Source organism: Thunnus albacares, chromosome 22, assembly GCF_914725855.1.
Source record: "Thunnus albacares chromosome 22, fThuAlb1.1, whole genome shotgun sequence".
NCBI lineage: Eukaryota > Metazoa > Chordata > Actinopteri > Scombriformes > Scombridae > Thunnus > Thunnus albacares.
The window spans coordinates 4,871,615-4,885,519 of NC_058127.1; the positions used below are offsets into that span (position 1 = coordinate 4,871,615).

A 13,905-nucleotide genomic window follows, 5' to 3' on the forward strand; every position below is an offset into this window, starting at 1 on the left:
TTGTTTTTGGTTATTTTGTTTGTTTTTCTGTGTAAAATATGTTTTCCTTCTAATACACACAGTATGTAGTTTGCAGCAATGATTTGTTTTTCTTTGGAACATGAATGTCTATCACCAGAAGTTGTTATTTCTGTTGTATTATTGTGTCATGTAATAGACCATTTTAATGGTAAGACATGAATGTAAAAAAGAATCCTGAAGTCATTCATATTAAGTTTCATATAATCTTACACTCTACTGAAGGATCCAGTGACTATTCCCTGTGGACACAACTACTGCATGAGCTGTATTAAAACCTTCTGGGATGGAGAAGATCAGAAAAACCACAGCTGTCCTCAGTGCCGAAAGACTTTCATACCGAGGCCTGACCTGGTGAAAAACACCATGTTAGCAGAGTTAATGGAGGAACTGAAGAAGACTGGACTGGGAGCTGCTCCAGCTGATCATTGCTATGCTGGACCTGAGGATGTGGCCTGTGATGTCTGTACTGGGAGGAAGCTGAAAGCCCTCAAATCCTGTGTGGTTTGTCTGGCCTCCTACTGTGAGCAACACCTTCAGCCTCACTACGAGTCTCCTACTTTTAAAAAACACAAACTGATTGAAGCTTCTGTTAAACTTCAGGAGACCATCTGCTCTCGTCACAATAACGTGATGAAGATTTTCTGCCGCACTGATCAGCAGTGTATCTGTATGCTTTGCTCCATGGATGAACATAAAGGCCACGACACAATGTCAGCTGCAGCAGAAAGGACAGAGAAGCAGAAGGAGCTTGGCATCAGACAGAAAAAAATCCATCAGAGGGTCCAGAACAGAGAGGAAGATGTGAAGGAGCTTCAACAGGAGGTGGAGGCTATCAATCGCTCTGCTGATAAAGCAGTGGAGGACAGTGAGAAGATCTTCGCTGAGTTGATCCGTGACATTCAGAAAAGAAGCTCAGATGTGAAGCAACAGATCAGATCTCAGCAGGAAACTGAACTGAATCAGGTCAAAGATCTTCAGGAGAAGTTGCAGCAGGAGATCAAGGAGCTGAAGAAGAAAGACGCTGAGCTGGAGAAGCTCTTACGCACAGAAGATCACACCCAGTTTCTGCACAAATACCCCTCGCTGTCAGGTGTTTGTGGATCTGCAGGCTCTCCAAGAACCAACATTAATCATCTGTGGTACTTTAAGGATGTGATGGCAGCTGTGACAGTGGTCAGAGATAAACTGCAGATCATTCTTAGTGAGAAATGGCCACAAGCAGAGCCGAAGACCAGAGTTGAGTTCTTACAATATTCACGTCAGATCACACTGGATCCAAACACAGCACATAGTTTTCTGGTTTTATCAGATGGGAACAGAAAGATAACATTTAATGATAAAGATAAAACATATTCTCAACATCCAGACAGATTCACTTGTATATCTCAGGTCCTCAGTAAAGATGGTCTGACTGGACGTTGTTACTGGGAGATAGAGAGGAGCGGGGATGTTAAAATAGCAGTGGCATACAAGACTATTGGCAGATCAGGGGACTTTAATGCACATGTATTTGGATACAACGAGAGGTCTTGGACCTTACGTTGTTACACTGGATACATGTTCAGACATAATAAGATCTCAGCTGCCATCTCAGGCCCTCAATCCTCAAGAATAGGAGTGTACCTCGATCACAGTGCAGGTATTCTGTCTTTCTACAGCGTCTCTGAAACGATGACTCTCCTCTACAGAGTCCAGACCACATTCACTCTGCCACTCTACGCTGGACTTATGCTTTGGTTTAATGGAGACACTGCTGAGTTGTGTGAGTTCAAGTAGACAGAGGGATGGTTAATGTTTATATCTGATTTATGACCATCATACTACATATCACATTGACATTTTAGTGCTGCAACTGAGGTGTTCATAAAATTAATTACAGGAAGAATGTTTGAAATACAAACTCACCAAAAGGTAAAAAATCTTTTTAGTGACTTTAAAAATCAAAAAAACAACATCAGGTGTGTGCTGAGTTGCAAAAAAAATGACTTACTATGACAAAGAAAGGTGTTTACATTGGTGGTCAAAAGCAATACTATCAATATTAAACCAGTAGTTTCATTTACACCATATAGCTATACAGCATAAATATATAATGTATATCTCAATGAAAATGTATTACATTTTTCACATGGCTAACAATCACTTGACTTTCAATTTTGCTGCTCTTCATATTTTTCATGTTTGATAAATCTGGTTAATAATAATATGCGATAGTTGTTTGAAGGTTTTGTGATAATTGTTTTACTGAATACATCATTTTATAATCTCTGCATTTCTGTTTAATAATTTTAAGGTGACAGCTAAAACAATTGTTTATTAACATCCAGTCCTCTGATGCAATTTGACAAAGTCACCCTGATGTTTTTTTAATTACTGTTTGGATAATGGCATGATTTTGGTGTTTGTATTGGATAAATTTCGTAGGTGGAACTATTGTGTTGGTGCAAAATACAGTGCTTGTTCATCAATGATGAATGATGAACAATAAATAAATCTAATAAATCTGTGCCTTATTGTTTACATTTACAGACAGTTTTTTTTCTTTTTTGAGTGTGACCAGTCTCATTCTTGTAATCATCCAGCCATTGTAAAGACAACCTAACATATACAAAATAAAATATAAATTACGATTTAGTAGATGTGTATTCACCATGTGAGCTGTATCAATGAAGAATGAATTAAACCCAGAAAACAAATAAGAAACATGAACATTGCGTAAAGTTTAATGTGAATTTGATGTTTTGTGGCACTAAAAATGTTGCAGTTCAGCTGCTAACTCCTGAATTACAGATGTCAAAAGGTTCCTTGAATGCACCCAGAGTTACTTTTCAATTTAGTATTTTATTCCCGTCTTGTACTGCATTCATTTTCCACAGAAAAAAATGGAACATACTTATGACCGACCAGAAAGTAACATCCTCCTATCTTCCAGGCTGTAAATGCCATTTGGTAATTCAAAATGTGGGAACAGTACAGTACAGTATTGTCTCTGAGTATACTATATGGCAAAAAGTATGCAGAAACCCTTGTTAATCTCTACCATACTTCCTGTATATTAAAAGCTCCACAATAAATATTTATTGTGGGGCAGAGAACACTGCCAGCTCAAACTGACCGTAAATATGTGAATGAGGGCCATAAGTGCTGCCAAGGTGCAAACTGCTCCATCTCCTGAAATGAAGCACAACTATTAACCCCTTCCTTTTCTCAGAGAAGAAATTAATTAATAATAATATTAATATTACTTATATTATGTGATAGTTGTTTGAAGGTTTTTATGATGAAAATTGTTTGACTGAATATAATACATAATTTTATTATCTCTGCATGTCTGTTCAATAATTTTAAGGTGACAGCTAAGTTTCAGGCTTTTCCTGTGTGACTTACAGAGGTGGAAAGTAACTACCTAGATCTTTTTCCTTGACTCCAGGGTGGTGCCCATCATTATTAATTATTGTTAATAATTTCTTTTGATTTTAATAATTAATAACTATCTTTGATAGTCATTCATTATTGCTAGCCATACCTGTAACCAAGGCCCAACAAAATGGTGCCCAGTGTGAGGCGGAGTATTGTTGGCAATTATCATAATTGTGCATATTAGTTTCAGCATAATTTCAGCACAATGAGCTTGTTTAGTATTGACAATATGAAACATGTGATAGTGAGATTTGGAATAAGCCAAAACTTAGGACATATGGTTTAATTAGGATTTTAGTGAACTTTAGTCGAATTCTATTAAATTTAATCATCCTAAAAAGAGAAGATCTCTGTGTAATATCTTACCATTACATTTGGAAACCGGATGTCATGTTTGTATTGCAGAACAGGATTTGCTTTGTCAGTTATGTGAGTTAAATAAAGTAGAAAATGAAATGCATTTTGTTTTATATTGTCCTTTGTATCATAACTCCAGAAAGAAGATAAATGAGATGACTTTCTTATGGAAGACGTTGAAATTATGAAAACAATTTTGCTCTGTGTGAGTATTTGGACAAAGTCCGGTCATTTAGAAAAAATGTTTTCAACATGTAGCTTTTATATTGTTTTGGATTATTTTGTTTGTTTTTCTGTGTAAAACATGTTTTCCCTCTGATACACACAATATGTAGTTTGCAGCAATGATTTGTTTTTCTTTGGAACATGAATGTCTATCACCAGAAGTTGTTATTTCTGTCGTATTATTGTGTCACGTAATGGACCATTTAATGGTAAGACATGAATGTAAAAAAATTCCTAACTTCATTCATATTGTTTATCATCTTACACTTGATGATTCAAACTGCTTCATCTCCTGTAATGAAGCACAACTACTAACCCCTCCCTTTTCTCAGAGAACTTTGTATACTTCCTGGTTTCTGCTGATATCACAGATCTACAAGTTTAGAGATGGGTGTAACCAACATGCTGTGAAGTGCAAAAGCCAATGAGCCACTTTACTGCAGATCAATGTGCACAAAGAAACTGAGGTTTGGCTTTCTGTGACGTTTTTGCTATGCAGAGCTCCTTTGCTATGAGGAAAGTGAACCTCTTGAGACATTAACCATCATTGAGAGGTGAAATGGCGCAGCGAGGAAATCAAGCAGACAGAATGAAATTCTGTTGTCTGATCTGTCTGGATCTACTGAAGGATCCAGTGACTATTCCCTGTGGACACAACTACTGCATTGGCTGTATTAAAACCTTCTGGAATGGAGAAGATCAGAAAAACCACAGCTGTCCTCAGTGCCAAAAGACTTTCATACCGAGGCCTGACCTGGTGAAAAATACCATGTTAGCAGAATTAATGGAGGAACTGAAGAAGACTCGACTAGGAGCTGCTCCAGCTGATCATTGCTATGCTGGACCTGAAGATGTGGCCTGTGATGTTTGTACTGGGCGGCAGCTGAAAGCCCTCAAATCCTGTGTGGTTTGTCTGGCCTCCTACTGTGAGCAACACCTTCAGCCTCACTACGATTCTCCTGAATTTAAAAGACACAAACTGGTTGAAGCTTCTGTTAAACTTCAGGAGACCATCTGCTCTCGTCATGATGATGTGATGAAGATTTTCTGCCACACTGATCAGCAGTGTATCTGTTATCTCTGCTCCATGGATGAACATAAAGGCCACGACACAATCTCAGCTGCAGCAGAAAGGACAGAGAAGCAGAAGGAGCTTGGCATCAGACAGAAAAAAATCCATCAGAGGGTCCAGAACAGAGAGGAAGATGTGGAAGAGCTTCAACAGGAGGTGGAGGCTATCAATCGCTCTGCTGATAAAGCAGTGGAGGACAGTGAGAAGATCTTCACTGAGCTTATCCGTGACATTCAGAAAAGAAGCTCAGATGTGAAGCAGCTGATCAGATCTCAGCAGGAAACTGAACTGAATCAGGTCAAAGATCTTCAGGAGAAGCTGCAGCAGGAGATCAAGGAGCTGAAGAAGAAAGACACTGAGCTGGAGAAGCTCTTACGCACAGAGGATCACACCCAGTTTCTGCAAAAATATCCCTCGCTGTCAGGTGTTTGTGGATCTACAGGCTCTCCTTGCACCAACATCAATCGCCTGTGGTACTTTAAGGATGTGATGGCAGCTGTGACAGCAGTCAGAGATAAACTGCAGATCATTCTTAGTGAGAAATGGCCACAAGCAGAGCCGAAGACCAGAGTTGAGTTTTTACAATATTCACGTCAGATCACAGTGGATCCAAACACAGCAAGCAATGTTTTGGTTTTATCAGACGGGAACAGAAAGGTAACCTATAATGTTAAAAATAAAACATATTCTCAACATCCAGACAGATTCACTTGTATATCTCAGGTCCTGGGTAAAGATGGTCTGACTGGACGTTGTTACTGGGAGGTGGAGAGGAGGAGGGGTGTTGAAATAGCAGTCGCATACAAGAGTATTAGTAGATCAGGGGACTTTAACGCACATGTATTTGGATACAACGAGAGGTCTTGGACTTTACGTTGTGACAATGGATACACATTCAGACATAATAAGATCTCAGCTACCATCTCAGGCCCTCAATCCTCAAGAATAGGAGTGTACCTCGATCACAGTGCAGGTATTCTGTCTTTCTACAGCATCTCTGAAACGATGACTCTCCTCTACAGAGTCCAGACCACATTCACTCAGCCGCTCTATGCCGGACTTAGGCTTTATTCTAATGGAGACACTGCTGAGTTTTGTAAGTTCAAGTAGACAGAGGGATGGTTAATGTTTATACCTGATTCTTGACCATCGTACTACATATCACAATCCTGGAGCCCTGAGTAGGGGAACCAGTACAACTCCCCTTTGTTTTCTACCAATTCCTGTGAAAGCCCAAAGAAGGTCTGGGCTAAATCAACAATAACCTCTAACCTCAAGAATATGGATGTATATTTAACTTCAGTTTTGAATTGCCTTCAAAGGTAAACTGAGAGTCCTTTCTCCGCATTAAAGTGTCAGTTTTGACTCTTCAGAGGACAATCTTTGCCCATTCTACCTCCAAAGACTCTCCAACTGTGTCAGGGAAAGAGGAATTTATGACACAAACTAAAAACAGCTACATGTGATCAACTCAAGTCTCATGAAACACTGGATTAATGGACTTTTCACTGGAAAAAAATAAAAAGAGACTGTTTTACCACAATTTAACCTCATCAGTTTGATTTGATGAGTTGGGACAATCAAATTCTCTCCTTTTAACCATGCACACACATACATCCACATATCAACATGCTTATCCTACCCTTTTTATTTTTCACTCTGCTGTGACTTCAGATAAGGACATTTGCCCAACATACGTGGTAAATTAAGGAAAGGTTTGGCTTGAGTTTCTGTGTTCCTTAAAGCCAGAAGTTTGATTCAATGTTTACTAAGTATATAACCATCTTGTAACCTATAATTTATTAGTCACAAAGTAATGCCAGTCAAAACGGTCTAACTCTGAATTCTCTGTGATAAGGTATAGCTGAGATATACATATTTAGATTAAATTATCACACAGTACCTGTACCACCAGTGCCGACCAGTGGTCAAATTTTATATAAATTTGAACACTGAAGAAAAGGCTTCTGCAAATACAGCATAATGTTTTCTGATGATATTATCCACTAAATTGCTATTAAACTCTATATAAATTAGTAGAAATTTGATGTGTATGAAGGATCACCTTGATAAGTGAAGAACTAACCCTACTAGTTAGAAAATAGAATAAAGTTAACATTAGAAGCAAGTTTGTTAAATAACTATAGTATGTTTTCATTAAGCTGTACTGATTACTGAGAACATGTTAATAGAAGTGTAGTCAACAAAGACTGCATTTTAATTTTATTGTATAACCTAATCACAGGATCCAACTCAGGTATTGTGATAGTGATTACATTATATATCCGTGTCTCTCAACATCTGAGTAACATATTGAACTATGCAATTCATTTTTAAATGTGAATGATCATAGTGAAACGTGTAAAATTTAATTTAATTTTAATCTCTTGTAATCAACTCAGAGAGATCACGTGTTTTCTCTCTGATAAAGGATTTTCTGTTTAGCGCAGGAGAATATCCGTCTCCACCCACAACACACCCCTACCACAGGCCAGAATAAAATAGCGTGTCGGCCTGCGCCCATGTTCTCTTCCTTTTGTATGTCCAAGGAGACGCATGTCGCATCTCTTAAGACTTCTGCCATCTTAACTTTCTCCGTATTTTTTTCTTTCGTATCATGTGATCTCTTAAGTTAACTTTCTTTTCTTTTAAGCTACGTGCAGTATTGTAACTTCAGTGAAACAAACTTTATGTTGAAATTCTTTCACACTTAATATCTTGAAGTATAGTTTCGTTTCGGCCAGCGACATTATTTTGGGAAAGAGAAAGTCAGTATAGTCCGTCAGGTGATTTCAAATTAAATTACTTGCTCTCCATGGGTCAAGACATCTTCAACAGTGTTACTAGAGACAATCATATCAGATTTTGTCTCCTTCATCTAACGGTTAAACCATGTGGTGATTCAGTAAATCACCTGAAGAAACTGCAAAACAACACTTCGTTTCAAGGCTCCCGCAACATTCACGAGCGGAACTCCGCTGGGAAACTTTGTTGGGAAGTCCGGCTAAACAACACTTCTCCTGCCCTCCACCTCCCTCTAAGATTAAGAGTTGTCATTTGAATTGAACTCTCCAGTTAATTTCTTAGAGAGGTTGGTTAGGGAAATGACCTCTGCCTCAACTAATTCTCCAGTAATTACACTATCATTCACGTTTCACCATCAGCTATTCATAACTCCTAATACACAGTTTAAAACATATTGCACTCATTCTGGTTGAACACTCATTTTTCTGTTTGCATTGATACCTCATTTATTCACTTGTTAACCATCTTATTTCAATAAATATGTATTTATTAGCATGTCGTTGTCTTCAGTGTTTCTGTGTCTCTTCCCGGCACAGCTAATAAACTGGGGGAAGTGGTGCCCCTGATCAAATAAGGATTTCATATCAATAAATGTGATGTTCCTACACCTAACGTTTTAGTATTGGAGCTTAGGTGTTCATAAAATTCATTTCAGGAGGAACATATGATGTAAAACTCACAAAATGGTAGACAATCTTCTTAGTAACTTTTAAGAGGGCAAGAAACAAAATCAGTCACATGTAAAGTAACAGAAAACAAGAGTTACAATAACAGAGAAAAGTGTTTTCCAATGGGTGAGTGAAAGGCTCAGTTAAAGCAAAACAAAAAGAAAGAAAGCTTTTTACCTTTGACAACTAAAATCTTTTAATTCAGTGACCTTTTTAAGCTGTTGTACTTATAAGCTCCTTATATCTGAATCTCCTCAAGTTATCACTAAAACAATTAAGCAAGAAACACTGAATATTTCAAAATCTTAATTAAAGTTCAGCATAGGGCTGTCATGATATCAGATTTTCACAACACGATTATCGAGGCCAAAAGAATTCATGATAACCATATTATCGCGATATATCAGTCAAATCATCTTTGAATTTGTTTATTGTGTGTTTTGCCTCTTTTTTGGCAGATGACATACACTCAAAATACGAGTGTAGGGAGGTGGAAAGAGAGTCAGTGACATAACTGTACATACTACAGAAAATGAATATTTTACACATTTTTCTAAGGGTATGTCTAAGGTTCTTCCAAAAACAGGCCACTTGGAGACACCAAATAACCCCTATTTCAGAGTAACTGAAGCATAAACACATTATAGTGCTTTGTTCCCCTGTTGAAACTAAACTTTGTGCATATAAAAGAGTCAAAGTCAAGTAAATCACAGCAAACTATTTATATTTACACAATTTCCATGTTGTGGCTTTATAAAAAGCAATAAAGCAGCATATGGTCATTTTTGGAATTCTGAAGCGCCAGTCATCTGCAGACTCTGTTCCTATTGGCTCGGTCTTTACATGAAAGAAGAGGGGCAGGCACCTACTTTCAGCGCGGACTCTCGTTGGCTATTGTAGGCTGTGGACCGGACATGGAAGTTCCTATTAGGTCAAGTGAGGTGTCAATCGAAAGGTTAGAGTGCAGCCGCCATTTTGATACGCTAACGTGTGGCTAATATTTACATGCTAATGCGAGTTATGACCCAGAATATGTTGGAAGATTAGGACATCTGCTGGCTAATTTAAAACAATGCAACACCCGCTCATGGATATTTATTGATGTAATAATGTGTTTTGGACTAAATATTGGATCGACTGGACCTTTGGATCAATCGAATCACAGGAATCTTAGCTTTCCAAAGATGTGTCGCATGAGTACCCACTTAAAGACAGGAGTTGTGAACACAGCATAGTTGTTTACTTGACAGCGTGCTGGCCCGTGGACAGACCGACAGAACATTAAGGGATTTTAAGATTATTTACACATTATCATAGGTGTATTATTAACATGATATTGTTGTTTGTTGTTGCTTTTTGATTTCTACCATCCTTCCTGTATTTCCAAAGCTCTGCAATAAATATTTATTGTGGGGCAGAGAACGCTGCCAGTTCAAATTGACTGTAAATATGTGGATGAGGACCATAAATGCTGCCAAGGTGCAAACTGCTCCTTCACTTGGAATGAAGCACAACTACTAACCCCTCCCTTTTCTCAGAGAACTTTGACTGTATATTTCCTGGTTCCTGCTGATTTCACAGACTTACAAGTTTAGAGATGGGTGTAACCAAAATGCTGTGAAGAGCAAGAGCCAATGAGCCACTTTAAAGCAGATGAGTGTGCAAAAGGAAAGAGAGGTTTGGCTTTGTGTGACGCTCATAAAACTCATGGGACATTAACCATAATTGAGAGGTGAAATGGCGCAGCGAGGAAATCAAGCAGACAGAATGAAATTCTGTTGTTCGATCTGTCTGGATCTACTGAAGGATCCGGTGACTATTCCCTGTGGACACAACTACTGCATTAGCTGTATTAAAACCTTCTGGGATGGAAAAGATCAGAGAATTCACAGCTGTCCTCAGTGCCGAAAGACTTTCATACCGAGGCCTGACCTGGTGAAAAACACCATGTTAGCAGAGATAGTGGAGGAGAAGAAGAAGACTGGACTGGGAGCTGCTCCAGTTGATCATTGCTATGCTGGACCTGAAGATGTGGCCTGTGATTCTTGCACTAGGAGAAAGCTGAAAGCCCTCAAATCCTGTCTGGTTTGTCTGGCTTCTTATTGTGAGCAACACCTTCAGCCTCATTATGATTCTCCTACTTTTAAAAGACACAAACTGGTTGAAGCTTCTTTTAAACTTCAGGAGACCATCTGCTCTCGTCACAATGATGTGATGAAGATTTTCTGCCGCACTGATCAGCAGTGTATCTGTATGCTTTGCTCCATGGATGAACATAAAGGTCACGACACAATCTCAGTTGCAGCAGAAAGGACAGAGAAGCAGAAGGAACTTGGCATAAGACGGAAAAAAATCCAGCAGAGGGTCCAGAACAGAGAGGAAGATGTGAAGGAGCTTCAACAGGAGGTGGAGGCTATCAATCGCTCTGCTGATAAAGCAGTGGAGGACAGTGAGAAGATCTTCGCTGAGTTGATCCGTGACATTCAGAAAAGAAGCTCAGATGTGAAGCAGCTGATCAGATCTCAGCAGGAAACTGAACTGAATCAGGTCAAAGATCTTCAGGAAAAGCTGCAGCAGGAGATCAAGGAGCTGAAGAGGAAAGACGCTGACCTGGAGAAGCTCTCACGCACAGAGGATCACACCAAGTTTCTACACAAATATCCCTCGCTGTCAGGTGTTTGTGGATCTACAGGCTCTCCTTGCACCAACATCAATCGCCTGTGGTACTTTAAGGATGTAATGGCAGCTGTGACAGCGGCCAGAGATAAACTGCAGATCATTCTTAGTGAGAAATGGCCACAACCAGAGCCAAAGACCAGAGTTGAGTTCTTACAATATTCACGTCAGATCACACTGGATCCTAACACAGCCAACAATTTTCTGGTTTTATCAGACAGGAACAGAAAGATAACATTCAATGATAAAAATAAACCATATTCTCAACATCCAGACAGATTCAATAATGTATCTCAGGTCCTGAGTAAAGATGGTCTGACTGGACGTTGTTACTGGGAAGTGGAGAGGAGCGGGAGAGTTGCAGTTGCAGTCGCATACAAGAGCATTAGTAGATCAGGGGACTTTAATACATATGTATTTGGATACAATGAGAGGTCTTGGGTTTTACATTGTATCACTGGATACACATTCATACATAAAAATATCTCAGCTGCCATCTCAGGCCCTCGGTCCTCAAGAATAGGTGTGTACCTCGATCACAGTGCAGGTATTCTGTCTTTCTACAGCGTCTCTGAAACAATGACCCTCCTCCACAGAGTCCAGACCACATTCACTCAGCCGCTCTACGCTGGACTTTGGCTTTATTCTAATGGAGACACTGCTGAGTTTTGTAAGTTGAAGTAGACAGAGGGATGGTTTATGTTTACACCTGATTTCTGACCACCTTACTACATATCACAATCCTGGAGCCTTGATATTTTAGTGCTGTAACTGGTGTTAATAAAAGGAATTTCAAAAGGAATGTTTGAATATGATAAATGTGGTTAATAATAATATTATGTGATAGTTGTTTTTGGGTTTTTATGATGATAATTGTTTTACTGAATAAATCATTTTATAATCTCTGCATTTCTGTTTAATAATTTTAAGGTGACAACTAAGATAATTGTTGATTAACATCCAGTCCTCTGATGCAATTTGACAAAGTCACCCTGATATATTTGAATTACTGTTTGTATAATGGCATGATTCTGGTGTTCGTATTGGATAAATTTAGTAGGTGGAACTATTGTGTTGGTGCAAAATACAGTGCTTGTTCATCAATGATGAATGATGAACAATAAATCAATCTAATAAATCTGTGCCTGATTGATTATTTACATTTACAGACTGAGGTTTTTCTTTCTGAGTGTGAACAGTCTCATTCTTGTAATCATCCAGCCATTGTAAAGATAATCTAACATATACAAAATAAAATGTAAATCAAGATTTAGTAAATACGTATTCGTTTGTGTATTAATAATACACCAACACTATCAAGTTAGTTTAATGGACCTAAGGCTCATGTTATTTTTGCAACTTTAACCACAAGAAACTCATGTGACAATTTAAATCAAATATTATGAAATATCATTTTAGGACCAAATATTAATGATCGTATATAGAATGCTTATAGGTATGTTTTAATTAATTTATCATATGTAAACTTGGTCACTGTTCAACTTGAGTCCCCTTGATAGATTGTCTAGTGAGAATCATTATAAGTGAAGCCATATTTAAATTGAAAACCTCCATTGTGAATGTCTACAGAATGGCTGTAAACACTGCTAAAGTTCAGTCTGTCAAGATGTAAATGAGTTCTGTAAATGCTGCTAAGGTTGAAACTGCTCCATTTCCTTGAATGAAGAAAAGTCTGAGAGAACAGGACACTCTAAAATAGACGGCAATCTCACTGACAGACTGAATGTTTTACTGCCAAAAGTAGGGCTCAAAAACAGAGAGTCTTAAAGTATAAAAAAAAATGATGAGGAATCTCAGATAATCAGACATATAATTAGACATAATCGATGGATTATCTCAGGTAATGATCAGAGGACAATATATCAACTGACAACATTCGCTGTAAACCTGTAAATTACACCTGAACAAAATACAACTACAAACATGTAAAGAAAAGGTATAAACGCGGCCAAACTGCTCTATTTCCTTGATTGAAGCACAACCACTAACCCCTCCCTTTTTCTCAGAGAACTTTGACTGTATATGACCTGGTTCCTGCTTGTTTCACAGATCTACAAGTTTAGAGATGGGTGTAACCAACATGCTGTAAAGCACAAGAGCCAACAAGCCACTTTACTGCAGATCAATGCGCACAAAGAAACTGAGGTTTGGCTTTGTGTGACGCTTTTGCTATGCAGAGTTCCTTTGCTATGAGGAAAGTGAAACTCTTCAGACATTAACCATCATTGAAAGGTGAAATGGCGCAGCGAGGAAATCAAGGAGACAGAGTTAAATTCTGTTATTCAACATATTTTTCATGTTTGATAAATCTTGTAAATAATATTATGCAATACTTGTTTGACAGTTTTTATGATGAAAATTGTTTGACAATATAATACATAATTTTAGAATCTCTGCATTTCTGTTCAATTACTTTAAGGTGACAGCTAAGGTTCAGGCTTTTCCTGCTTGAATTACAGAGGTGGAAAGTAACTAAGTAGATTTTTTCCCTGGCCCCAGGGTGGTGCCCTGTTATTATTAATTACTGTTAATAATTTCTATTGATTTTAATAATTAATAATTATCTTTGATGATCATTAATTATTGCTGATAGCAAAACCTGGAACCAAGGCCCAACAAAATGGTGCCCAGTGTGAGGCG

General features: G+C 38.2%; 3 protein-coding genes across 3 annotated transcripts; all 3 read left to right on the top strand.

The window, feature by feature from the left end:
* The first annotated feature begins 239 nt into the window (after window positions 1-239).
* LOC122974126 (tripartite motif-containing protein 16-like) lies at window positions 240-3,229 on the top strand. The gene has a single exon (XM_044342040.1). The coding sequence runs from the start codon at window positions 280-282 to the stop codon at window positions 1,795-1,797; it is 1,518 nt and encodes a 505-aa protein (XP_044197975.1). The 5' UTR covers window positions 240-279; the 3' UTR covers window positions 1,798-3,229.
* A 69-nt stretch (window positions 3,230-3,298) lies between these two features.
* On the top strand, window positions 3,299-9,171 carry LOC122974120 (tripartite motif-containing protein 16-like). The gene has a single exon (XM_044342023.1). It carries the CDS (start codon window positions 4,583-4,585, stop codon window positions 6,203-6,205), a length of 1,623 nt encoding a protein of 540 aa, XP_044197958.1. The 5' UTR covers window positions 3,299-4,582; the 3' UTR covers window positions 6,206-9,171.
* Window positions 9,172-9,285: 114 nt separating this feature from the next.
* Window positions 9,286-12,470, top strand: LOC122974119 (tripartite motif-containing protein 16-like). Its single transcript, XM_044342022.1, has one exon. The coding sequence runs from the start codon at window positions 10,306-10,308 to the stop codon at window positions 11,926-11,928; it is 1,623 nt and encodes a 540-aa protein (XP_044197957.1). The 5' UTR covers window positions 9,286-10,305; the 3' UTR covers window positions 11,929-12,470.
* The last annotated feature ends 1,435 nt before the right edge of the window (window positions 12,471-13,905 follow it).

Excerpts from the sequence above, each read along its gene's own strand:
- LOC122974126 (XM_044342040.1), top strand. The coding sequence starts at position 280 with ATGAGCTGTATTAAAACCTTCTGGGATGGAGAAGATCAGAAAAACCAC.
- LOC122974120 (XM_044342023.1), top strand. The coding sequence starts at position 4,583 with ATGGCGCAGCGAGGAAATCAAGCAGACAGAATGAAATTCTGTTGTCTG.
- LOC122974119 (XM_044342022.1), top strand. The coding sequence starts at position 10,306 with ATGGCGCAGCGAGGAAATCAAGCAGACAGAATGAAATTCTGTTGTTCG.